This window comes from Pongo pygmaeus, chromosome 1 (genome assembly GCF_028885625.2).
Source record: "Pongo pygmaeus isolate AG05252 chromosome 1, NHGRI_mPonPyg2-v2.0_pri, whole genome shotgun sequence".
NCBI classification, from domain to species: domain Eukaryota; kingdom Metazoa; phylum Chordata; class Mammalia; order Primates; family Hominidae; genus Pongo; species Pongo pygmaeus.
In genome coordinates, this window is record NC_072373.2 from 108,955,946 (window position 1) to 108,983,336 (window position 27,391).

The following is a 27,391-nucleotide window of genomic DNA, read 5'->3' on the forward strand; positions in this document are numbered from 1 at the left end:
TGCGTGTCCAGAAAACTACCTATTATGCATGGAAATTTGTAGGCTTATTTGAAGTCAATTGTATCAACACATTTTGAAAGCCAAGACACAAGTATTTTAAATTTCTGTTTAACCAAGTCTTGAGATAAGCAGAGTAAATAAACTCTTTAGAAGCAAGACTCAGTTGGTATGTACAAAGTGTGATTGCTTTGTATATATTCTGCTTAGTTCAAGTCAGAGCTAGTAATCTGATGCTCTTAAATGTCTTCATAAACTTGAGCAGTGATCATGTTTCCTTTCTGTGGTTATGTGTCACCGATTTTTATATGTGGACTATAATTAGTATAGTACAATGGCTGAAACCTTTCCTATAGTTGGATATATCTTCTGAGACTTCCAGTGATTGTATACTGTTGAGTAGCTCCAGAAGATTATTTGAATAGTAAAAACAAAAGACATCTCTACCTGTGTGAGTTTATTATTTAGTTAGAAACACAGAACTAACATTTAAAACAGGTAGAGAAAGATTAAAATGAATGTGATGTAGTGGAGAAAGCTTTGGAGACTTTGGAGTCAGAATTCAAATGGCTCTGGGTTCCAAATCCAGACTCTCATTTTGATTCTCAGAACAATCCTGTGGAAAGAGAAGATACAGTAGGCAATATCCCTTTTTACAGATAGGTAAACAGAAATAGCATCTCAAAACCTCATTTGCACTTGGTGCGGTGGCTCACACCTGTAATCCCAGCACTTTGGGAGGCTGAGGTGGGTGGATCACTTGAGGTCAGGAGTTTGAGACCAGCCTGGCCAACATGGTGAAACCCCATCTCTACCAAAAACACAAAAATTAGCCAGGCATGGTGGTGCATGCCTGTAATCCCAGCTACTTGGGAGGCTGAGGCAGGAGAATTGCTTGAACCCGGGAGGTGGAGGTTGCAGTGAGCTGAGATCGTGCTGCTGCACTCCAGCCTGGGCAACAGAGTGAGACTTCATCTCAAAAAAAAAAAAAAAAAAAAAACATTCATTTGCCCAATGACAAATAGCTGGTATGTTGCAGAGTCAGAATTTGAATCCAGGTCTTTTTGACTGCATGGCTAGTCCTTTTAACTCCATAGGATACAGTCTAAAATCCTTAGTTTGAGGTTCAACGCTATCACTAATAAGGGTCTTACTCATCTACTTCAGCCATATCTCTTTCCGTTCCCACAAACCTTAGCTCCCACATTTGGCAGGTCCTTGCCAAGGAGCACAGGTAAAGTGTCTCTTTCCTTTTAATGGCTCACCATGGAGCTGTAGCTAAATTTCTGTGCTCTTACCCCTTTATTCATGTAGTTCCTCCTATCAGGAATATCCTGCCCACTCTCTGCTTAACTATGACAAGAGGTCATCGTCCAAAGAGAAAGAATAGAGTTTGTGGATTTAGGAGAAAAGAAAAGACTCCAAATACCGCTATGGGCATTTATTTAAAAAGAGAAGTGACCAAAGAGGTTAACAAGTATTTAGTTGAAGCTGGGCAATTGTAGTCTGTGGTGCTCCTGGTCTGCACAAATCTTCCTCTTCCTCCAGTAGTGCTGTGTGGATGTTGTTGAGTGTTGAGGTCTGTCTGCATTTCCTCATTTTCGTGCCAAGTCAGTCACTGAGTCTGGCTGTCTTCCTTTCTGTCCTACCTATCTTTGCTTGTTTTGTCTCTCTTTCCTTTACAGTGTTAAATAAAAATTTATTCCCCCAAAATTTGGTGGTCTCATTTTGTTTGACTTGACTTATTTTACTATGTTGATGAAGAGGGAGGAAAAGTTGTTCTGGGGTACAAAAACGCATATGTTTATCCGATATTTAAGGACTATACTAGCCACTTTGGTGAAAGCTGTTCTGTTTATTTACTGGAGCTTAGGAGGGAAGAAGGCAAGTTTGCCCTGATGGTGAGGAGCAAAGTCAAGGATTACACTGATTTGCCCCAGCTTATATTTCCACAGATTCTTGGTATATTTAGCATCTCTTCCCCTGTGCCCTGTTGCATTCTTCTCTGTGCCTGTTGTAATGAGAAAGATACTAAGCCAGAGTCAGACTCATCTTGCTGTAGCTGTTTTAGAAAGTTTTGGCACAAGGCTTACGAAGCTGTGGAAAGAAAAAGAAAGTTTGTATTACTGCCTTATAACTTAGAATAGCAACAAGATACCTGATATAATAAAGTCTGACCTGTCCTGAGATGTGTGCTTGATAGGCCCTCATGACTGTAAAGGGATTGGAAAAGGAAAGTGGGAACTATTTTATGTATTGCGTCTTATTACTAAATTAGGGTTGTAATCTTGAGCAAATCTGATTCTGGTGGGAGTGGGAAGGGGGCTAGCCTTTGATCGCTCCTTGCTGGAAGGAACAATCAAAGAAGCAATAGATGCCACTCAAAAAGTTGAAGGTAGGTTTTCCACGTATAGCTCTGAATTGTTGGCAGTGATAAGACAAGGATATTCACTGAAATTAGTTTCATGAGCTGAGAGAGGCACAGAGGTCCAGGAAACGCCCTCCTCCTTTTCCCCACATGTAAGCATGATAACTTGATCTAAGTGGTGTTTCTGGACCTGAAAAAGCATGTGTACTATTTTACTGAATACTGCCTCTTTCAATAATTCTACTAAGCCTTGAGTTGGGGAAGAAGGATAAAGAAAAGAAAGCTAAGTAGTGTATATTTTCTTGTTTAATCAAATATTGAGCTTTGGTTTTTTCCTTTGGTTAACTTTAAAGCTACTTGAATATAGGAGAAAACGAAAAATTGGATTCAAAAGCTCATTCTCTTCACCTGAGTGGAAAAGGAAAAAAAGCCCAGAGATGATTTTTTTTTTTTTTTTTTTTTGCTCTAGGATGATTTGGGAATCAAAGATAGTAACTGGTAGTAGGTTGTATGGCTAGACTCAATTTCCCCTTTAGAATTTTTATTCTAAAATAAAATGTATTTTACTGGTTACAGTAGCCTAACCAAGGGAATTTAAAGTCAATAAAAAATTATGTCTAAAGGTCAGACTGTTTCATATTCATGTTTCCTCCTGAAAACTGGCATAGGCTTAAATTTGGAAGATCCTTACCAAGGATTACAGATAAGGTCTCTGTTTTTGAAATCTCTGTTTTCTTTTGATGACTTGCAAATAAGGGACTGGAATAGGGAATGGTTAGGTAGTCCTGTTTCTGGAAAGGGGAGGAGTCAATCTCAGAATGAATGGGGTGGTGAGGGAGGTAAGAGGTATAGTAGATCATTACTGAGTGTAAGGTTTTAGAGTGAGAAGGATCTGTATTAATTGCTGTGATGGGCAACATTTCACTCTTTTTTTTTTTTCCTTTGAGAAAGTGTCTCATCCTGTCACCCAGGCTGGAGTACAGTGGCATGATCATGGCTCACTGCAACCTCAACCAACCTGGGCTCAGGTGATCCTTGTGCCTTAGCTTGGGACTACAGTTGTGTGCCACCATGCCTGACTAATTTTTGTATTTTTTTGTATAGATGGGGTTTCGCCGTGTTGCCCAGACTGGCCTCAAACTCCTAGGCTCAAGGGATCTGCCTGCCTCGGCCTCCCAAAGTGCTGGGATTACAGGCGTGAGCCACCACACCAGGCCCTATTTAACTTCCTTGTGTCTGTTTCCTGATGGTAACCAGGGGATGTTTGCTTGCAAGGGTTGTATAAGGTTAGAATCATCATGTGTAAAGCATCTGATTCATCGTACAGGTTCTTTAACAAATTTATTAAGAGCCTCCTATATGTGTGGGACTTTTCGTTGGGGTAAAGAAGACAAAGTCCTTACATACATAGAGCCTACATTCTGATGCCACTCAAAACAGTGGTAGTTATTGATTTGAGGAATGCCTAAATAAAATGGAGTTAAGATTGCCAAGGACAGGCAAAAACCTGAATCAGTTGCTTGTTATGCAAAAACGTTATGACAAATTATTGGAAGTTTCACTTTTTGTTATAGGGAAAATGCTAATCCATATTGGTAAATGGCATTCAGAGGACTCAGCTACATGTGTTTAATATACTCAATCTGGCCATCAGCCTTTGCTGAGGAGCTGCATTGTTCAAAACCCATCTCCAAACCAAGTCTGTCTCTTGCCTTTTCTTCCTCTAATAGCCAAAAATCTGTTGCTTCAACTTGTAGCCCTCTGTTCATGCAGCGAGTAGAGGTAGTTGTACTAAATTGCCTCTCTCATAGGCCTTTCCTAATGAGTCTTACCTCCTACCCATTGAAAAGTCTGATTTATCTGTCTTCCTCCTTTGTGCCTTTGGATCAGTGAAACTGGTTTGAACTTTCCTGTGGATAGCCAGGGCTTGAGTAACATTTTTCTCTCCCTCTGGACTTCCTTTCCAACCTTCTCCTCCTGGAGAATAACCAAGGTGGCAGAAATATAATAGCACCCTCATTGTTTGGGGTGCTTATGGCTCTTTTGGACATACCTTGAAGGGCCACAAGGCTGGTGACCAGCATTACCCAGACCTTTTCTTGTAGGAAGCCTGAACTGAGAGTGCCTTCATTATGGCTGAACTCAAGGTGTTGTCTTTGTTTCAATCCCGTCACTGTGTAGTTCCCTGTCTCTGGTTCAAAAGAGAATCATGGATCAGGGGAAGGTTTCAGAAATCATCAGTACCTCCTTTTGCATCATCTCATAACGTCTCTTTTATCATCTCCAAGGATTACTCCCGCTGTAATTCGTTGCCCAAATAAGTATTTTTAACATTGTGGGTAATGATGATGTACTTAAGCAGTCATAAATAAGTATAGAATCTCCTGTGTGTCAGACACTAGAGATGCAGATAGATCTTAAAGTAATTCTAAAGTTTTGCCACAGAGATAGCTGAAACAGCTTAGTCACCTTGGACTTGGGTATCCCCAAATAGCCCCATTTTCTAGAGTGGGTCAAGCAATTTAGCATAAGTTAAAATCTTGCCCTTTTGGAATAGATCTGGGTTTTTTTTGTTTGTTTGTTTTGTTTTTGTTTTTTTGAGACAGGGTCTTGCTCTGTCATCCAAGCTAGAGTGTAGTGGCATGATCATGGCTCACTGCAGCCTCATGCCTCGAGCCCAATCGATCCTCCCACCTCAGCTTCCCTAGTAGCTGGGACTACAGGCATGTGCCACCATGCCCAACCAATTTTTGTATTTTTTGTAGAGACAGGTTTTCACTATGTTGCCCAGGCTGGTCTTGAACTCCTGGGTTCAAGTGATGCACCTGCCTTGGCCTCCCTAAGTGCTGGGGTTACAGGCATGAGACATTGCACCTGGACTAGATCTGGATTTTTATCCATCATTTACTAGTTGGATGAACATAAATTATCTTCAAGCTTGAGTTATCACAGGACAATAGCGCAAAAGACCATGGAGATTAAATAATGTAATATCACTTAGCACAATGCCTGGCCCACAGTAAGCACTCAGTAAATGGCAGACATTGTTTTTTATTTTATTTTATTATTTCTTTTTTTGAGACAGAGTCTGGTTCTGTCACCCAGGCTAGAGTGCAGTGGCACAATCTCGGCTCACTGCAACCTCTGCTTCCCAGGTTCAAGTGATTCTCCTGCCTCACCCTCCCAAGTAGCTGGGATTACAGGTGCGTGCTACCATACTCAGCTAATTTTTGTATTTTTAGTAGAGACAGGGTTTCACCATGTTGGCCAGGCTTGTCTCGAACTCCTGATCTCAAGTGATCTGCCAGCCTCAGCCTCCCGAAGTGCTGGGATTACAGGCGTGAGCCACCACCCACCCTGACATTGTTTATTATCTGTTACCTGTCTCTTCTTAACTAGTTTAACCTTCCAAAATGCACCTAATTTCCACATTTGGGGAACCATCTAGATGTACTGACTCTAATACTTAAATATGCTGAGAAGATGAGAAAAACATTCTTTCTTAGGGAGAATCTTCACAACTAAAATAATATATTAGGAGAACAGGATTTAGGTAATAAGGAGCAAGGACTGTGTTGTACCTCATTCTGTTCTCCAAGGCTTAGCGCTGGGCCTGGGATGCACAATACATATTTGTTAGATGAATGAAAGAGGAGTATCCACTAGTGCAGTTTAACTGAAGCAATGTATTCACATAAATAGAATGAAATGCTATAGAGTCTCTAGTGACAGGCTAACGTAATTTAGACTTTATCCCATAGATAGTGAGAAGCCATTAAAACTTTGAGTGATGTGGCATGTACAAATAGCATTTTGGAAAGACAAGCTGGTGGTAGTATGTAGAATGGATTGGAGGCAGAAACAGTATTTAGAGGTGCTGGACCATTTATTAGGCAACAGCTCAGTGCTAGGCCCTGTGGTAGGTGTGGGAGATATAAAGGTGAGTAGGGCACAGTTGCTGAACTCAAGGGACTCACTAGTTAGGAGACTATAGGAATATGTTAAGTGTGAGGTGATGACCTGAAAAACACCTTTGGAAGAAAAGGAATAACAAAGTACTGCTATTCTTCCCCACTAAGTACTGCTGTGCAGAAGAACAGCAGTACTTAGTAACTCTGAATTGGGGGTTAAGAAAAAAGGAGGAACCAAAGTTGACTCAGTCATGAACAGAAATAGGGTCTCAGGAGGATAGCTTTGATACTGAGTTTGAGGAAATGGTGGGACATCCAGGAGCTAGGAGTACAGTTTTTAGTTTAAACGTTTAATTAAAACGTAGGAAAGGGGTTCACGCTGGAGAAGTTGATTTGCTGGTCAGTTGCAGGGAGGTGCTGGTTTAAATCATGGGTAGGTGAGAACTAGGGAGAGAGAGTAAAGAGAAAAGGCTGAAGGGGTGAGAAGTGAGTCTTGGGGGAATACTCATGTTTGAGAGGTGGGAGGAGAAAATAGAGAAGACAAAAGAACAGCCAGGCGGGTAGAGAACCAGGAGAGTATAGTCACAGAAGCCACTAGAGATGACAGTTTGATGAAGGAGGGAATAGTCAGAAGTGCTGAATGCTGTAGCTAGATCAGACAGGAAGACACCAGGAAACAAGGAACAAAGTCAATCAAACTAAACAAGTTGAAAATTTGAATTAACTAGGAACCATAGGAGGTGATTAAAAACATTTGTTCAAAGGCTCTGGGCCAGTTTTTCATGGGGGGAGGGTGGTGAGTGGGTAATTTATACTTATTTTTCTTAAAAAGTAAGATAGGCCAGGCACGGTGGCTCACACCTGTAATCCCAGCACTTTGGGAGGCTGAGGCGGACAGATCACCTGAGGTCAGGAGTTTGAGACCAGCCTGGCCATCATGGCAAAACCCCGTCTCAACTAAAAATACAAAAAAATTAGCGGCGGAGTGGTGGCGTGTGCCTGTAGTCCCAGCTATTTGGGCGGCTGAGGCAGGAGAATCACTTGAACCTTGGAGGTTGAGGTTGCAGTGAGCTGAGATCACGCCACTGCTCTCCAGCCCAGACCACAGGGTGAGAGTCTGTCTCAAAAAAACAAAGAAAAAGAAAAAAAAAAAAAAGTAAGATAGTTGTAAGTTCATGGAGAAGTAAGATAGTTGTAAAAGTTCATAGAGAATAATAGCAGTGCCCTTTTATCCTCCTAGGCTTATTGTCTGAGACAACCACTGTCAACTCTTCGAGATGTCTTACTATATTCCTAAATAATATGCTCATATTGCTGCTTCCTAGTGATAAAATTTAGACATTTTCTATTGGCTTTCTGCTATAGTAGATGAAGATGTGCTAGAATATAGTAGATGAGGATTATACTTTCACCCATTTTCCTTCTCTGCATTCTTCTAAAAATAATTGTACCACAAATTTTATTTAAATTAGTCATGTTTACATAATTTGGATTCTGTGTTATTTTTTGCAAAATCAAGTTGTGTGCTATGTTTCTTTTGTAAAATTTAGTTTTTTCTAGAGCCTGATTTTATTTTTTTAATGGCAGAGTTTTCCATATCCATTTCTTTAATCCTTTTATCGGGTCTTTAATGGGCTTTTAGAAAGATGATCTGTCAATTCCATTTTTACCTCCTAGAGATCTCCCTTCCAGAGTCTTCTTTCTCTTGCTCTCTTCTGGACTAACTGCCCTTTTTTAATTCTAGAATTTCCTTTCTTTTTTTTCTTTTCCACTAGAGATGGTGTCTCCCTGTGTTGCCCAGGCTGATCTGTAACTCCTGGGCTCAAGTGATCCTCCCACCTTGGCCTCCAAAAGTGCTGGGATTACAGGCATGAGCCACTGTGTCCAGCCTAGAACTTCCTTGTTACATTCCTTGTTTCCTGTATCTCATTTTATCCCCTTTACGGATTCACTTTCTTGTTTTACTGAAGCACATCCTCTGGTAGCTTCTTTGAAAAGATCACATGGAAGGCAAATTTTTTTGAGTCATTGCATCTCGTGATAGTGTCTTTTTTCTTTCCTTACATTTGGTTTATAGTTTGGCTGAATATATAATTCTAGGTAAACTTTTTTTTTTTCCCACAGAATTTTGAAGGCTTGCTCTATTGTCTGGGAATATAGGAACACAGAGAGACACTTTCTGTTGGGCACAATTTGACTTAAGGAAGCCACATAAAGCTGGGGCTGGAGTGGCCATATTTAGAATATGCCAAAGTAGTAATGGAGCAGGGGGAGCATGCATAGAGTGAAAGACAGATGCAGAAGCCAGAGGCCTTGCTGCCTCAGAGTTTGAAACAGTAACTGTTTTGCGTCCTGTCCCCTTTCTAGTTTCCGATTCCAGGAGCTAGAACTCATGAGGGCCAGCTGTACTTTTTTGCTTTATTTTTTCCTCGTTTAATCTATGGTACTTTGAATTGGTTTCTGTTTCTTCCAACTAAATGCTCCTTAAGACAGATACCCATATTATCTCAAACCTAATCTCGTTGTCTGCCTGAATTTAGAAATATAGCCACATTTCTGGGAGAGTTCTGAATTGGGAATCAGGAGGCCTAATTTCTTTCTTTTCTTGTTTTTTATTTTTTTATTTTTTTGAGACACAGTTTCGCTCTAGTTGCTCAAGCTAGAGTGCAATGGCACAATCTCGGCTCACTGCAACCTCCGCCTCCCAGGCTCAAGCGATTCTCTTGCCTCAGCCTCCTGAGTAGCTGGGATTACAGGCATGCGCCACCACACCCGGCTAATTTTGTATTTTTAGTAGAGACAGGGTTTCTCCATGTTGGCTAGGCTGGTCTTGAACTCCTGACCTCGGGTGATCTGCGCACCTCGGCCTCCCAAAATGCTGGGATTACAGGCATGAGCCACCATGCCTGGCCAGGAGGCCTAATTTCTATCTGTTTTTACTTTCACCAGTCAGTGAGTAGCACTGGACAAGTCTCTTCAACCCCTGTGTCACCATCTCCCTGTCAGTAAAAATTCGATGGCCACCCCAAGTAAGAGTTTTAAAATTAAAGACAAAATGAGATTATGTTTATATGTGCACTTTGAAGAAAGGCAGCATCTGCCAATGGGGATTTTGGAAAAGGATTGAGGAAGAAGGAAACTGCCTTTCCAGGATCCAAACCATCTGGTTACATCTCCAGCTGTCAACCCTGCTCACTGTCCCACCTGGTGGCATTAGGAGTATTAGAGACTCACCTGTGAATAGAATGGAGAAAAAATGGCCCTGAAGGCGGATACCTGACTTCTGGCTTCTGGCACAACACTGGTAAGTCCCACTGTGCGACGGTGTGACTTGGCTTATGGTGAAAATCAACTGAGATGATATTTCGCCAACACCATCTATCCCAGGATCCCTTTTAAGTCTGAGCTGTTTTAAACTGGTCTCAGGAGAACAGTCTCCAGACCTGTCCTTGCACAAAAACACTACAAATCCCTCAGCCTCTTCTTTCTTATGCCACACAGTACAGATTAAGTTTAGTCGTGTTCCTTCCTGGGAAGCTGAGCTGGTGATGTTAATGCATCCTGGAATGGAAAGGGAAGAATTACCCAGAGATCAGGTAGCATTCTGTGAATTTCACCGTAACTGCTTCTTATCATTAGAAGTCTTCAAGGAAGGACTGAAGCAGAACCTGGCAGTAGTGCTGGCAGACAGGAAATACAAATTCCAGCTCTATTGATGGCTGTGTGACTGTAAGCAAGTTACCTAACTCCTTGGGCAGTAGTTTATTCATCTGGAAAATGAAAATTAAGGGACTAAATAATATGCCCAAAGCATCCATTAATTCATAGGTTTATTTGTTCCTCCACTTAACAAATACGTTTAGGTATTCACTCTGACAAGCCCTGCTGGGGCTATGATGACTAGGACGTGAGCCCCACTGTCAGACCTTTTTTTTTTTCCTAACCATTAGATGACCGGGGATTTTTAATTAAAAAAAATCTTTTTTAAAACAAGGTCTTGCTCTGTCACTCAGGCTGGAGGGCAGTGGCACAACCGTAACTCACTGCACCTTTGAACTCCTGGGCTCAAGCAATCCTCCTGCTTCCGCCTTCTGAATAGCTAACACTACAGGTATGCACCACTATGCCTGGCTAATTTTTTATTTTGTAGAGACAGATTCTCACTATGTTGTCCAGGCTAGTCTTGAACTCCAGGCATCAAGCAACCCTCCTGCCTCTAACTGCTGAGATTACAGGCATGAACAGTCGTGCCTGGCCACTCTCAGAGTTTAAAGCCTAATATAAAAACAAATTAGCAAAAAATTACAATTTAATTCCACAGTTATTATAATTGAGGAATCTTAGAGATTCCTGAGTCTGAAGAATCAGGAAAACTTCACAGTGAAGTTAGTGCTGGAGCTGAGACTTGAAGGATGAGTAAAAGTTTTTCTAAGAAATATAGGATGAGAGAGACCACAGAAATACCAGAGATGATTAAAAACAGCCACTGTGTGGAAATGGAGTGAGAATGGACTGGAGAAACAGACGAATTATTGAGGGACCATTGGTATCCAAAGACCATGACTCTGATGGTGCCAATCTGCCCACTTGATTTTCCCTGTAAGTAATCTGTAACCTGGATACAGAAGTGGAGAAAATAGTTGGGTTAACCCAGGATGTTTTGGCTCAATGGGTGTCTCTAAACTAATTTTGCAATGCATTGGCCCTGCCAACTTTGTACTGCCCCTCACTCTCCTCAAACTTCACTTCCTTCTGTAGTTTATATTTTGTAGTCCATTATTATAATCTCTCCCTTATATCCACCCTCAGCTCCCTTAGCTTTACTCCTACGGTGACGGATCCTTGCAAAACCCCAACCTTGGTTAAATCCAGCTCTCTGCTAAAAACTCATCCGGCAGATGCTGAGGCTGCCAGCTCCCTCCCCTACTCCCTTGGCAGCTTGATCCGCTATGACTTGCTTTTCCTTGTAAGGCTCCCCTTGGTATACACAGTAAACTAAATTCACTCGCATGAAAATGGTGAAGAGGCAGAGATGGAGGCTGCCCCCTACATATTAAATGCCATTCTCTTACAAGAGTAAGAGATATGGGTCTTCCAAGACCCATATCTGAGGGAGACCTGCAATCCCAGCCATTGATTAACTCCAAAATGGTTTATATTTTATTTCTACTTTCCAGCTGGAACTTCTATAGGGTCTCTATTAGAGTGCTTTTCTGTATATCAAATCCTCAGTATAGCCATAGAGACGGGTATTACTGTTCCCAGTTTATAAATACACAAGTTGAGGCACAGAGTGGTTAAACTAGCTGCTGAAGTTAATGAAGATTGCAGTATCTGGATCTCAAACCTGGATTTCACAAATTTATAGTATATAAGAGTCTAAAGGAATCTTAGGTTGAGGCGCAGATTACCAGGCTCTTTGAAACACATAGCAGAGACAGAATGTCTGATAGAGAGGCAGTAGTATCAGTTCTAATGAAAAAGAAAAAGACAATATATTTTTAACCCTTTCCTTAATGTCAAGGAGAGTGAGTCAGCCAGGCACCTGAGGATCACCTGAGGTCAGGCAGAGTTCGAGACCAGCCTGACCAATATGGTGAAACCCCGTCTCTACTAAAAACACAAAAATTAGCCGGGCGTGGTGGCATGTAGTCCCAGCTACTTGGGAAGCTGAGCCATGAGAATTGCTTGAACCTGGGAGGCGGAGGTTGCAGTGAGCCGAGATCGCGCCACTGCACTCCAGCCTGGGTGACAGAGCAAGACTCCCTCAAAATAAAAAAAAAGAGTCCTTTGTTTCCCCACCAGAGAAAATCACGGGATCCAGCCCTTCCCACAAGCCCAGGATCCTCCCCATGATTGTCTCTGCTCTAGGGCCTATCCTTACCACCAGACTGGATGTCCACAATTGCCAGCAGGATGGCCAGGGCGCAGCAGCCTCTGCCGGGTTCCAACAGCATCCTGCACGCTGTCAGCAGGCCCAGGAACTTGAAGCAAATGTTGGCTCTGCTGGTATCCTTGGCTTCAGTCTCCTGAAAGCACAGGGGGACCCACTAGACAAAGCCTTCCAGGGCTCCAAGACCATCTTCCCATCCCAGGCTCTTGCTTTGATTGGCTAGAGTATGATGGAGGTAGAGGAGGGCTTGGGCATGAGAGTCCAGCTGGCTGGGAAGTGAGGCGGTAAACCAAGTGAGATACACTGGGAGCCGGGGAGGGAGAGACACAGGGAGACACTAAAGGCTATTTTCTCATATATATTTTTTTAAGTTAAATTGGATTGCTGGGTCAAAGAATATGAGGATTAAAACTTTTTTTCTACTATAATCAGATTGCTCTCCAAAAAGGCTGTTGAGAATCAGATGTTCACCAAGAATGCTTGATAGTGTACATTTCCTCGTGCCCTTGCCAGCTCTGGGTATTATCTGTACTTTAACATTTTTGCCAGTCTGATAGATGAAAAATTAGATCTGTTTTATGTTGCATTTCCATGATTAGTGAGGTTGAGGATCTTTTCATATGCTTATTGGTCATTATTATTCCCTTGTCTATGAATTGTGTGTTCATATTCTTTACATTTCTTAACTTTTAGGAACTTTCTCCGTATTAGAGATATTAACCCATCTGCCATTTTTTTTAGGCAAATACTTTCTCCCAATTTGTTGTTTATCTCTTCACTTTTTTTATGATGCTTTTTTTCAGAAAGAAAGTTTACGTTGTATGTAACTAAATACAACATATCTATCTTTTCCTCTAAGTTGTCTGGGTTTCCTGCATTGTTTAGGAAAGTTTCCCTCCAATTGAGGCTATAATTTTCTTTCAATATTTTTATTGTTTTACTTTTTATAGTTACATCTTCTAATCCTAAGAAAAATTACTCCTGTTTCAAAATAAACAAACTGAAGAAAAACAAACACTTGAATTTCATCAATAGGGAAATGGTTTAATAAGTTTCAATTAATCTATGTGACAAAATATTATATATTATTAAAAGAATGAGATACTTCTATAAATATGGGCCTGGAGGGATGTTCATGATATATCATTAGGTCAAAAAGGGCAAATTGCCATTATGTATATAAAATAAATACATTTTTATTTTAAACAATCCTCTCTATGTGTGTATAAGTTTTTAAAATATATTTAAAGTTTTGTAGTTTATAACTTTTGAAGAGGTAATTACATTCACAGCATTTAAAATTCACAAGGGGAAAACAATAATTTTTCTATAAATTTATTTTTCTGATTTTTATAATCAGCTCATCGAGTCTCACCCTTCCTACTGTGTGTACCACCAAGAAAAAGTCCTACTGGTATTTTAAAATTGGGATATGTTCAATTTATATTTTAACTTAGGGAGAACTGAATTTGTTGTGACATTGATTCTTTTGATCCGAGAATGTGATAATTCATTTTTCAAATATGTGTGTCTCAGGTATGTATAGAAGTTTTCTTCATAAAGTCCTCGTCCATTTCTTAGCTAAGTTTGTTTCTTGAGTAATTCATACTCTTTTTCACTATTGAAAATGTCATCTTTTACCCATTATATCTTTTTTTTTTAATATACTTTAAGTTCTAGGGTACATGTGCATAATGTGCAGGTTCGTTACATAGGTGTACATGTGCCATATTGGTTTGCTGCACCCATCAACTTGTCATTTACATTAGGTATTTCTCCTAATGCTATCCCTCCCCCGGGCCCCCACCCCCAGAATGGCATCAGTGTGTGATGTTCCCCACCCTGTGTCCATGTGTTCTCATTGTTCAACTCCTACTTATGAGCGAGAACATGCAGTGTGGTTTCCTGTCCTTGTGATAGTTTGCTTAGAATGATGGTTTCCAGCTTCATCTATGTCCCTGCAAAGGACATGAACTCATTGTTTTTTATGGCTGCATAGTGTTCCATGGTGTATATGTGCCACATTTTCTTAATCCAGTCTATCATTGATGGACATTTGGGTTGGTTCCCAGTCTTTGCTATTGTGAATAGTACCACAATAAACATACTTGTGCATCTTTATCATAGAATGATTTATAATCCTTTGGGTATATGCCCAGTAATGAGATTGCTGGGTCAAATGGTATTTCTAGTTCTAGATCCTTGAGGAATCCCCACACTGTCTTCCACAATGGTTGAACTAATTTACACTCCCATCAACAGTGTAAAAGCATTCCTATTTCTCCATATCCTCGCCAGCATCTGTTGTTTCCACTCATTGTATCTTTTAACTTATTTTTTCAGTCTCTTTATATCATTCATTATATCTTTTAATTTTTCATTGTTGTTCATATATGAAAGGCTATTTGTTTTACTAGATATTAATTTCATACCCAGCTCCCCTCCCTTAATTCTATCATTTTTCAGTTGATTCTCTTGGATTTTCCAGTTATGCAATCATATTATGTGTAAATAATGATAATTACTTCTTTTTCTATTTTATATCTCTGATTTCTTTCTTCTAATTGTGTTGGTTAATATCTCCAGAAAAAATATTAAATAATAATGGTAATAATGAATCTGTCTTTTTTCTAAGTTTAATGGGGGATGCTTAAATGTTTCCTTATTAAGTATTATAGTAGCTTTGAGAATGAGATGTATTTGTTAAGGAATATACATTTATTTCTATTTTATTAAGAGTTTTAAAATGTCAAGGATGGATGTGAATGTTTTATTAATTGCCTTTAAATATCAACTAAAATGATATTATTTTTCTTTAAGATATATTAAGATGGTGATCTACATTAATAGATTTCCTAAAATTGATACATCTTTGCAGTCCCAGACAAACAAACAAAAACTGAAGCCATTTGGTCATAGTATGTTATTCTTTTCTTTTGAGACAGAGTCTCACTCTGTTGCCCAGGCTGGAGTGCAGTGGCGCAATCTCGGCTCACTGCAACCTCCACCTCCCAGGTTCAAGCGATTCTCCTGCCTCAGCCTCCCGAGTACCTGGGATTACAGGCGCTTGCCACTGCGCTAGGCTAATTTTTGTATTTTTAGTAGAGACGGGATTTCACCTTCTTGGCCAGGGTGATCTTGAACTCCTAACCTTGTGATCCACCCACCTTGGCCTCCCAAAGTGCTGGGATTACAGGTGTGAACCACCGTGCCCGGCCTAGTATGTTGTTCTTTTCATATGCTGCTGTATTCTGTTTTATAATATTTTATTTAAATTTTTAAAAATTGAAAGGCCCAGTTGCGGTGGCTCACGTCTGTAATCCCAACCCTTTAGGAGGCCGAGGTGGGAGGATCACTTGAGCCCAGGAGTTTGAGACCAGCCTGGGCAGCAAAGTGAGACCATGTCTTTACAAAAAATACAAAAATTAGCCAGGTGTGGTGGTGCATACCTGAAGTCCCAGCTACTCAAGAAACTTAGGTGGGAGGAGCCCGGGAGTTCACGGATGCAGTGAGGTATGATCTTCACTGCACTCTGGCCTGGTTGACAGTGAGACCCTGTCTCAAGAAAACCAAAATCAAAAATTACACACACACAAAAATTAAACAATCCTACAAGATATTAAAAATATAACACACCATGACAAATGGAATAAGGTTTCATTTTTAGAAATTCTTGGATGATTTAATATTAGGAAATCTATTAATTAACATACTACTGGATCAAAAAAGAAAGTCAATATTACCTTCTGATAACATCTTACATTAATTCCCACTAAAATCCTAAGTAAAATGGTAATGGATGAATACTATTCAATTTAATGGAGAAATGTATATCTCAGATAAAATTTCAGCATCATATTTAATGGTAAAATATGGGATAATTTCTATTAATATTAGGAGCAAGGCAGAGATGCTTCCTGTTATTTCTGTTATTTCACATTGTTCTGAAAGTGTTTGCCATTATATTTAGACAAGAAAATAAAGCAAAGGGTATAAATATTGGAAATCTTAAGGCAAATTTATTACTATTTATATGTGATATAACATACATCTGGAAAACCCAAAAAACTTAATTAAGAATTATTAGAAACAATAAAAGATAGAGTATCTGAATAGGCAGTTCACAAAAGACGAAATGCAATAAAAAGTTTTTCAGTTTTACAAGTATTCAGGGAAGTACAAATTAAAAATTCAGAGTTCAGAATTTCAGAATTACCACCTGTTAAATGAACAAAAATTTAAAATAAATCAAATTTTGGTAAGGGTAAGAAGAAATATGTGCAATCATTCACTCTAGGTAGAACTATACATTGTTATGGAGCTTTGGGGGAATACTCATTATATATTAACATTTCAAATGCACATACCCTGTCCCTTTGGCTATAGCGTACAGAAATAAAAGCATGAGTGTGCTAGTATATATGTACAAGGATATTCACTGCAGCATTGTTTATAATACCAAAAAAATAGGAACAGGTGAAGGCCAGGTGTGGTGGCTCACACCTGTAATCCCAGCACTTTGGGAGGCGTGCGGATCACCTGAGGTCAGGAGTTCGAGACCAGCCTGGCCCACATGGTGAAACCCTGGCTCTACTAAAAATGCAAAAATTAGCTGGGTGTTGTAGCAGGTGCCTGTGATCCCAGCTACTCAGGAGGCTGAGGCAGGATAATTGCTTGAACCTGGGAGGCAGAGATTGCAGTGAGCCAAGATCACGCCACTGCACTCCAGCCTGGGCAACAGAGCAAAACTTCGTCACCTTCCTGCCCCCACAAAAAAAGGAAACAGGTGAAGACCCACTGGTGAGAATGGTTGAATAAATTATTGCAGATCCACAGAATAGAATGTTATGTAATTATAATTTGTATAAAATAATAAACTAAATTAGTGTATATAAATATGATAAGGTACTTATTAATACATAAGATTAAAAATTTTCCTAGATATAATTATTAGTCAGAAAATATGGTGGAAGAAAAAGTTCCATTCATTATAGCAACAAAAAAAACCCATCAAATGTCCAGAAAAATGTAACAACATTCCGAATAGGACCTATAGGATAAAAACTATACGGTACTATTAAGGAACATAAAAGAAAATCTAAGTAGAGACGATTGTTAATTTCTTCTGTACTTATCTATACATTTGTCACAATCCTAATAAAACATCCCAGCAGCAGCTCATGGTATGGCCCCAATGTTCTTTCCTAGCCTTGACCTCTCCTTGTTCCTTCTCCTGTGTTATCATACCTTCATGCTACACCAGAATGTCCTGGTGACTCTTGAAACATGGAATATTAAGTGACAAAGCATCATTTTATTCAAAGAGGAAGATAAAGAAGGATTGCAATTATTCATTCAGCCCAGAATTATGGTTAAAAAGCATAGACTCTAGAGCCAGAGTGTTTGTGTTCAAATCCTGGTCCTAAAACCTAATAGTGGCGCCGGGCGCGGTGTCTCAACGCCTGTAATCCCAGCACTTTGGGAGGCCGAGGTGGGCAGATCACGAGGTCAGGAGATCGAGACCATCCTGGCTAACACGGTGAAACCCCATCTCTACTAAAAAAAAAACAAAAAATTAGCCGGGCGTGGTGGCGGGCGCCTGTAGTCCCAGCTACTCGGGAGGCTGAGGCAGGAGAATGGCGTGAGCCCAAGAGGCGGAGCTTGTAGTGAGCCGAGATCGCGCCACTGCACTCCAGCGTGGGTGACAGAGCAAGACTCTGTCTCGAAAAAACAAAAATAAAAACAAAAAAAAATTAATAGTTGCATGACTTGGTCAAGTTTCTTAGGCTCCTGGGCCAGGCACTATGCTCAGCCTTTAATAAATAGACATATTTCAGAAACACGGAGCATCTATAATGTGTCAGGCACCATGGGGCACAGAGAGATCACTAACACAGCAGAGGCAGACATTTTAGTGGTTAAATGGTCTCTAGGGTCAGACCAGGATGTTTCAGATCTGGCTTTGAGACTTACTATCTGTGTAATATTGGGCAAGTTTCTTAATCTCTTAATGACCTATAAAATGGTGACAAAATATTCTCTTCCTAGGGTTGTGAGGGTCAAATGAGGTCACCTATGTAAACTACTTAGCATAGTGCCTGGCAGAGAGTAAGGGCTCAATAAATGATAGCTATGATTATTTGTATGCTTTCTTATATTGGAATCAATGGACAGTGTTCCAGGCACATCTACCTGCAAGACTGTGTTTAGTCCTTATAAAACACTAAGCCATTATTATTTTTAAAAATTTATTATTTGTACGAAGCATATAGAGGCTTGGAGAGGCCTTGTGACTTGCTTAAAATCACAGCTCCTAAGTTGTGGAGCAGGACTCTAACCCAAGTTATGAGAGTCTTTCTCTTGGAGTCCCCTTTGTCCATCTCCTCACAGCCACTCATCCATTCACGAACAGCTGTTAACACAAGAATGACTGTACTAAGAACAGTAATAAGGTCATAAAGTGTCAAGGGGCAGCAAAGGAGAAATTCTGGATGAGGGATGTGGAAAGGCTGCAAGATGGCAATGAAGTTAGGCCTTCATAGATGTTTGTGGGCTCTGGGGAGCTGGTGACTAAAGAACGGTGGGTGAATTAAGGTGGGGAATGGGCCGAGGAGATCTGGCTTCCAGTCCTTGCTCCGCACTAGGTAGCTATGGAATGTTGACAAGGTCGTGTCCCTTCTCTAGGCGTGTTTCCTAAGGGACTGGTGCAGCGGGATGGGAGGGGCGCAGGGTAGGGACCGCTTCCAAGGAGAGAGAGGACAGGCGGACAGGCTCGGAGGGGCTGATGCAGCTGGTCACTCCGCTGGAGTGGCCAGGCTTCGCGGTGCCTAGGGCCGAGTTGAAGAAGAGCATGCAAGTCTGTTGTGGGACCCTCACCAGCGCTGGGGGGCGGCGGGGTCACTGGGCAAGGATGCTCTGGGAAATGACCTTGGTGCCCAGGAGGGGAGCACCCTGGTGTGATGCAGGCCGGGCAGCGCGGAGCCGGCGGCGCTGATTTCGCACTCTGGCCGCTAGAGGGCGCTGCCTTTCAGCCAAAGCCGAGTGACCCCCAACCTGCCCCGCGTTGGCCCGCGTCACTCCAGCCATGGGCCATCCAGCGAGCATGGGGGCTAGCCAGGGAAAGTCTAAACTAGGAGGGGAGATGATGGGGTGCAAAGTTGGGCCTGGTGGGTCCTGGGGACGCAGCGTGTACTAGAGCGGCACCTGGCCCTCAGTAGGGGGAGAGCGGGTGGTCGTGAGAAGTCTGGGAATTTTCCGGGCCCACTACACGCCAGGGGCGGGTCTCCCCTCTTAAAACGTTGTGAGCCCCAGCGCGGGCAGGGGGGAGGGTGCCCGTGGAGTTGGCATCCTCATCTTTGATCTTCCCCGAGGCTCCTGAGCTGCGTTGGTGGCCCCAGGGCCCAGTGCCTCTCTCAGGCGACAGCTCACAGACGGCGGGAAACTCTTCCCTCCCGCACCTTCGGAGGGGGTCCTGGAGTTTTGTGGACTCCTGGGTTCAAATCCAAGCTTTGTGTCACCAGCACATTGCTGGACCTCACTCAGCTTCACATTCCTATTGTGTTTAAAGCTCCCTCATAGGAATGTGGTGACGGTTAGATGACACATAAAGCTTTGCCAGAGGTTTTCTGGGGAGGGTGGGGACAAGATGGCAAGGAAGAGACTCCATTTCCTCTGCCACCGGAGCCCGGATCTAACCTCTCATAGGAGCTGGAAGGTCAGCTCTGAGCTCCACAAATACCTCTGTATACAGATCTCCCACAACACTGAAAAAGATGCCCAGAAAGATCTCATTTGCAGCTGTGAAGGGGCTTCTTTTTCAATCTCCACAACCCCAACTGCCTTAAAGTAGAACCAGGCTTGTTAGTAAACAGAGGTTTGGGCTGGGGGCCCATTGAAGCTCTTGTCTGAGATCTCAGGCTTCCTGCTCAACACACCAAAGCAGGTGCCTGACATAAAGGCGCCATGGACCTCTTTGGTGGTTTGGGAAGGCATATGAAGTCCCTTCTCAGAATAACATTTAAAAATTAATAAGGTACATGGGATAATAAAGGAAACATATTATGACAAGACAGTTGTCAAAACATTAGAAGAATGTATGGTAGAGCAGTACATATGCTTCTTTAAATCTGGCATCAGCATAACAACTGTTGTAATTCTGTAGTAGTGCTGAGCATTAAGACATTTGGAGAAATCTATAACAACTGTAATGAGATTTGAAAATATTTGTGTTTTCTATTGATGGCAAATTCTATTGTGGTTCATTGTCTACATTCATAACTGAAGCAAGTGCTGACTTTCAATTAAAGATTAGTGAAAATAAAGATGTATTTTTCTCCCAATTCACAAATCCTATGAATAAATCTATTCACGGACCTCCAAGAGGTCCATGACATGAACTACCTAGGACATGAACTTCCCCCAGAGGTGCCTCACAGGGCCAGCTCCAAGCCCCGTGGCACCTCCCGGCTTGTCTCAGGTCAAGCCTTGAAGAGCTCCAGCAGATCTAAACTTTGGTAACTTTCCTCTGGTAATTTGAGGAATTCCTCCATTTGAGGAATGTCAGAATGGGGCCAGGATCCCTGAGTGCCCATGGAAGAAAAGCGAGCATGCTGGTCTGGTGGGCAGAAATAACCTTCTCCCCAGGCTCCAGAGGGCAGAGGACATTTCCCTCCAAAAGGCAGGTTTCTCAGGGACCTCATGGGAAGCCTGTCCTCACCTGAGCAGTTCTGTCAACCATCCCATCCCTTCGCCTGGACCCCAGGTCCCCAGCAGGCCCTTTTACCTCAAGACAGAAGTTCTTCTTTCCTGTTCTCAGACTGGGGGCTCACGTTGAAATGGCTCTCAGTCCTCGGATTGTTCTTGCATCTTGTTAAAACCCTATCTCTCCAGTTTCGTCATTGCTCACACTTTCATAGCTGTTATATTCACTCTTTGAAAACCACAGAATGGGTTGTTAGCAGTCATAGATCTTCCGCCACCCCCACTGTGGATTTTTTTCCTCCCTTCTCTCCTGCAACTGGTCCTCCATCTCCTTCTCCTTTCCTCTCCCTTGTTTTGTCTTTTTGGTGTTAGAAATAGACTAGGGTGCTGAGGGGGCTGAGAAAAACCACTTCTTAAAATTCTTTTCTTTACCCTGGGGAACAAAGATTTTGTATTTGCTAATTCATAATAAGGAAAGGACTGATGATAGAATAACTAGAAGATAAAAGGACAGAATGTCCTCTCAAGTATAAAGAAAGGTACCAAGTGTTCTCCTGAGAGTAGGTTTTGGTTAGAAGTAGGACAGAGAACACAGCTGCTCCAGGCTGAAAGGGAAGAAGGGCAGGGAGCTGTCAAGAAGGCTTGGGTGAGGGCGGTAGTGAGCAGGGGAGGCAACGAGTGGAGGCACCAAAATGGTCCTGTTGTGGTGGGGGGGAGGATGAATGACTGACCTTATCTTCCCACCCACCCATTTTTTTTCTTTTTTTTCTTTCTTTCCTTTTTTTTGAGACAGGATCTTGCTCTGTCACCAAGGCTGGAGTGCAGTGGGGCAATCATGGCTCACTGCAACCTTAACCTCCTGGGCTTGAGTGATCTTCCCACCTCAGCCCCTCAAGCAGCTAGGACCACAGGTGCACACCACCACACCTGGATAACTTTTTATTTATTTATTTTGAGATGGAGTCTCGCTGTGTCACACAGGCTGGAGTACAGTGGTGTGATCTCAGCTCATTGTAACCTCCGCCTCCTGGGCTCAAGTGATGCTCCTGCCTCAACCTTCCGAGTAGCTGGGATTATGAGAGCCTGCCACCATGCTGGACTAATTTTTGTATTTTTAGTAGAGACAGAGTTTCATCATGTTGGCCAGGCTGGTCTTGAACTCCTGACCTCAAGTGATCTGCCTGCCTTGGCCTCCCAAAGTGCTGGGATTACAGGTGTGAGCCACAATGCTCAGTTGATAACTTTAAAAATGATTTGTATGGATGAGGTCTCCCTATGCTGCCCTGCCTGCTCTTGAACTCCTGGGCTCAATCCTCTGGCCTTGGCCTCCCAAAGTGCTGGGATTACAGGCCTGAACCACCACTCCCAGCTTCCCATCCATTTCTATTCTGTTCTGTTCTTCCTTGGTCAGTGATGGCTTGGGAGATTACGATTGTTCCTAAATTCTAGGGTTGTGCCCTTAGATGGCAGGAACATTAGTCTGAGAATTAGAAGTACTGGGCTCTAAGTCCTGCAAGGCTGGGCCAGGCCCTGTGCCAAAGGGCACAGCACACCAGGAAGCCCCATGATCCTGGAGGAACACCTATCATGATTGCCACCCAGTGCCAGGCTACCCAGGAATTCAAGGGTGGAGGGAGGGTGGGGGAAAATTTTTCATGACTAGTTTAGAGCCTCTCTTTTCCTTGTTATTCCTGTTATTGTAATACTCTGTGGTCCTAAAAACAGTAGGGTGCTCTGGGGTTTGAGAACTCCCAGATGGCTCCACTGAAGCCATCATCAGATGAGACAGATATTAGAAATATTTCTTCACTCCAAGCCGGGTATGGTAGCTCATGCCTGTAATCCCAGCACTTTGGGAGGCTGAGGCGGGTGGATCACGAGATCAGGAGATTGAGACCATCCTGGCTAACACAGTGAAACCTGTCTCTACTAAAAATACAAAAATTAGCCGGGCATGGTGGCGGGTGCCTGTAGTCCCAGCTACTGGGGAGGCTGAGGCAGGAGAATGGTGTGAACCCAGGAGGCCGAACTTGCAGTGAACCGTGATTGCGCCACTGCACTCCAGCCTGGATGACAGAGTGAGACTGTGTCTCTAAAAACAAAACAAAAAAAGAAATACTTCTTCACTCCATCAAAGCGTTAGCTTTCACTGCAGAATGAGTCCATTCTGGGAGCCTGGGGGTTGGGAACCCATGTTGGGAAGAGGAGTGTCTCACCATCATCCTCGTCACGGGACCAGTCCACCACAGCTCACAGGATATCGGGTCCCACAGGCATAAACTGCTAAACTGGGCCTGGTCTCTGCTATCCCAGTATCCTTATTTGCTGTCTCTATGATAGTGTTCAAACAGATGACCTCTCTGCTCTCTAAAATGGAGACTTCTCCCTCCTTGGGTCTATGAGAACCTTCCAAAGGTTGGCTCTGAGAGCACTCAGCATTCCCTATCATCCAAGAGCTGTAAAACAGTGATTATTAGCAACATGAAGAGAAGTTAAAGGCAACCAGAGTTGTGGGTGAGTGAGGTTGGGGCCGCTTAAGTACTAGCTGACACACATGTATTCATACTGGTTATTGCAAAAAACCTCAAAGTTCTGCAAAGACCTCAGGGCTCAAAAGTGAATCGCAGCGCACTTCCTTTTCACCAGCCATGTAGTGTCTGTCCATCCTGCAAACAGTTGCACGCACAGTTTTCTGCAAACGTTGCTTTTGGTCACTTCTCACAAGGTTATTGTGTGCCAGGCCCTGCGGGGTTGACGATGACTGAATGGGGCCTGCTCTCAAGGCAAGCACACCGTTGAGAGAGGCCTGCATCCCGGTGAGATGAAGCAGAAGCAGAATGCACCAAGAGCTACAAGTACCCCAGAAGTGAGAGAGAACCCAGGAAGCAGGGGAGGTTGGGAGGAAGAAAAGGAGACTGCCCTGTGGGCGCAGACAGTGTTAGGCACTCTGTGTGGACAATGTGACATTTAAATTGAGCTTTGAAAGAAGGCAGGATTTCAAAAGGCAAGGGTAGAGGAACAGTATGAACCAGCAAGGAGCAGGGACATATGGGGCTGGTTTGGAAGTCAGCGAAGCAACGAGGTGGCTGAAATATAGGCTGCCTCCTGGTCATCCACAACTTCCCAAATATGTATCCTGTGGGCCTTTCAATGTCTAAGGTATATGAGTCCAGTTACACAATTTAGCAAGTGATAAGATTGTTTTCAAGATACTAATAGTAAGTACTCAACATTAAGACAAAGAAAAACTGAGTGGACATTGAATTGTATTTCCATCTTACTTCTGTAGAATTATGGGGTTTTGGAAGCAGAAGAGACTGCAGCAGTCTTCTAGTCCCTGGAAGTGTGCAGACACTTGCATGCCAGTGTTTCCCAAACTTGAGCATGCATTAACATCACCAGCAGGGCATCTTTGACCAATTCGGATGGCTGGGCCCAGCTGCAGAGTTTCTGATTCAGGGTCTCAGGGCAGGGGTTGGGGTGGTCCAAGAAGTTGTATTCCTAACAAGTTCCCTGGTGCTATTGTTGCTGTAATGCTCCTTGCGAACTGCTTGCATCCTCTGCTTGAATCTCTCTACTGTTCTGCAGCTCACTACCACCCAAAGTATCCACATAATATCCTTGTGGAATACTTCCAGTAAAATTCTTCCTTGTGCTGCTGTCAGTCCTGCCTGCCTTTAACTTTCAATGAAGTCTGCTGAGGGCCCCACATGGGAAATGTCTATGGATGGCAGGCAAGTCTCAGGCACATGAGGCAGACTGCCTGGATTTATGTCCTGACTCCACCACTTACTATGTGACCTTGGATAAGTCATTCAACTTTTCTGTGTTTTCCTCAACTGTGGAATGGGGATAATAATTGCAGTTATATCACAGAACTGCTGTTTAGAGTAAATGAGAAAGTGTGTAAAACAATTGGCATGGTGCTTGGCATATAAAAGTACTCAGGTGTGGGCTAGTATCATTACCTAGTGTTCTTTTTCTTTTTCTTTTTTTTTTTTTTTTTTTTTGAGACAGAGTCCCACTCTGTTGCTCAGGCTGGAGTGCAGTGGCACAATCTTGGCTCACTGCAACCTCCATCTCCTGGGTTCAAGTGATTCTCATGCCTCAGCCTCCTGAGCAGCTGGGATTGCAGCTACCGCTACCACGCCCAACTAATTTTTTGTATTTTTTAGTAGAGAAGGGGTTTCACCATGTTGGTCAGGCTGGTCTCAAACTCCTGACTTTAGGCAATCCACCTGCCTCAGCCTGCCAAAGTGCTGGGATTACAGGCGTGAGCCACCGCACCTGGCTAGCATTACCTAGTTTTCCTTTCTACTTGGGAGTCTATCAAATCTCTGAAAAAAGTTAATGATTCTAAAGTTTCTCCTTTCTAGGCTAAATATCCCCAGCTCCTGCAATTATTTCTTATAATTATTTCAATGCTTTCATGGTTCCAATATTTTGTTTGTCCTTTCCCCTCTTCTCTGAACAGAGTCCAGTTTGTCAGTCTCCCTTGTCAGATACATGGCTCAGACCTGCTACCTGCCTCGGCTTAGTCCAAGTCTCGTGTGTTCACTGCAGCCAAAGGTCACTTTAGCTTTGTAGCTATTTCTACATTTCACTGGGCTGTGTTAGACTTCCAGGCCATGAAGGTGCCAGAGGCTACACCTGCATGTAAAGAGTAGAGCTCATTCTCCTGTCACATTTCCCCTTGTTGCTTAGCATGTGTGAGTTTGGGGAGCGTGGGTAAGGGAGAGTAACTCTGACCTTGGCCCAGTTCAGGGCCTACTGTGATGGTTGATGAACAGCCCCAGTGGCTGTGAGGAAGCACATTCGAGGCTCCAGGGGCTGGTGTGAGGCCCAGCTTCTCCCCTGGAGAAGGGTGAACTGACACCTAGCACAGCCAACAGTTTTCTGGAAGGAAACCAAGCCTCAGAGCCAGAGGCACATACAGCAAAGCTGTGCAGGCATTTCAGCCCCTGCCCCAGCCACTGTCACTGCTGGCCTTTTGCCCAGGGTCCTTGGTAATAGAATAATGATAAAATATGGAGAGGGAGTCAGGGCTGGGTTTTTTTTGTTTTGCTTTTTTTTTTTTTTTTTGAGACAGAGTCTCACTTTGTCACCCAGGCTGGAGTGCAGTGGCACAATCTCGGCTCACTGCGACCTCTGCCTCCCAGGTTCAAGTGATTCTCCTGCGTCTGCCTCCTGAGTAGCTGGGACTACAGGCACGTGCCACCATGCCGGGCTAATTTTTATATTTTTAGCAGAGACGGGGTTTTGCCATGTTAGCCAGTCTGGTCTTGAACTCCTGACCTCAGGTAATCCACCTGCCTCGGCCTCCCAAAGTGCTAGGATTACAGGCACGAGCCACCATGCCTGACCTCAGGGCTGTTTTATTGTGGAGACAGAGGTGGCAGCTTCAGGGGTTTGGGTATCAAGATGACAGGGCAGGCCTGGAAAAAATGTCTGTCTCAGCCTCTATTCTAATTTCCGGTCTAGTGAATGGCTCACCAGGTACTCTCAAGTTATGTCTTTTAAAACAGAAGGCACAGAAAAATGTGCCCAAATTACTTTGGTGTCCTATAGAGCCTGTCTTGTCCCTCTCCGGTCATAGAGGACACCAAGTTCCTTTGCGGCCAGGCCTCCTCCTGAGGGAGACCAGGCCTGTGGGGCTGCTGGCTCAAACACAGCCACTGGCTCTGCACACCCATTTCTACAGGGATAACCTGAGTTTCTCCAGGACACACCAGCCTCATGGCAGAAATGGCTGCAGTCACAGCTCTGTCTGTACCGTGGAGTGGGTTCCCCCTCACCCACCACCACGAAGCTACACTCTGCTGTGTGAATGCCTAGGGGAATGTGCCTTTCCCCATCACAGGCCCCTCCACCTGCTGGATGCCACAGTGACAGGGTGTGGCCTGCAACTGCAGGTCCCCCATCCTCTTTGGCTCATCATCTCCAAGAGCTGCCTGCAAGCCACACTATGTGAATCCCAGTGCAGGGCTCCTCTGAAAGGCACCTGCGAAGCTGTCTTTGGCTGAAGAAGTTGGGGAAACTGGTCTCCCACACTTGGCAATGGCCATTCTTTCTCAACCTTCCCTCAGGCACGAAGAGTCCCAGGCCTTGATGCCTCACTCTTCCATTAAAGATTTAACATTTACCCTCCCTGGTATTTTCAATTGATCCAGAGGAAATGAATAGGTAGTACTTGGCAAAGGGTGCTTAGCAAAAAAATACTCTGCTGAGTGGAATTGCAGGCACTTCTACAGTTGTCTGGAGGCACAGAGGCTGCACTCTACCCTAAGGCAAACTGGATGGTGCCATCCTCATGCTGACTTGGGCTTTAGAGGAGAAAATGTACTTTCTTCAGTGGATAATAAAGACAAGCATTGGTCGGGTATGGTGGCTCATGCCTGCAGTCCCAGTACTCTGGGAGGTTGAGGTGGGTGGATCACTTGAGGTCAGGAGTTCAAATTCAGCCTGGCCAACATAGTGAAACCCTGTCTCTACTAGGTGTGATAGAGCACACTTGGAATCCTG

At 43.2% G+C, this 27,391-nt stretch overlaps 2 protein-coding genes across 5 annotated transcripts in view; one reads left to right on the forward strand and one right to left on the reverse strand.

Moving 5' to 3' along the window:
• The window catches only part of LOC129015142 (neuroblastoma breakpoint family member 11-like), a 2,260,169-nt gene that overhangs the window by 2,006,803 nt on the left and 225,975 nt on the right, over nucleotides 1–27,391 (forward strand).
• Nucleotides 1,425–21,039, reverse strand: CD160 (CD160 molecule). Of its 4 annotated transcripts, XM_054453281.2 has the most exons (5): nucleotides 15,619–17,916; nucleotides 12,161–12,305; nucleotides 9,511–9,837; nucleotides 4,419–4,556; nucleotides 1,425–2,094 (listed from the first exon to the last, which is right to left on the reverse strand). In XM_054453281.2, exons 2-5 carry the CDS (start codon nucleotides 12,231–12,233, stop codon nucleotides 2,087–2,089), a joined length of 546 nt encoding a protein of 181 aa, XP_054309256.1. In that variant the 5' UTR covers nucleotides 12,234–12,305; nucleotides 15,619–17,916; the 3' UTR covers nucleotides 1,425–2,086. The 4 variants fall into 4 exon arrangements, with proteins under 4 accessions (XP_054309256.1, XP_054309247.1, XP_054309241.1 ...); XM_054453272.1 differs by lacking the exons at nucleotides 1,425–2,094; nucleotides 15,619–17,916 and adding an exon at nucleotides 20,952–21,039 and having other exon boundaries at nucleotides 4,252–4,556; XM_054453266.2 differs by lacking the exon at nucleotides 1,425–2,094 and having other exon boundaries at nucleotides 4,252–4,556.

Bases quoted from the DNA above. Each gene is read 5' to 3' on its own strand.
- CD160 (XM_054453272.1), bottom strand. From the start codon at position 12,233: ATGCTGTTGGAACCCGGCAGAGGCTGCTGCGCCCTGGCCATCCTGCTG. The intron at 9,838-12,160 runs GTAAGGATAGGC...TTTCCATTCCAG, and splicing joins TGTGGACATCCAGTCTGGTG to GATGCATTAACATCACCAGC. The intron at 4,557-9,510 runs GTGAGTCTCTAA...CTTTTGAACCAG, and splicing joins TTTCTCCATTCTATTCACAG to AGACAGGGAACTACACAGTG.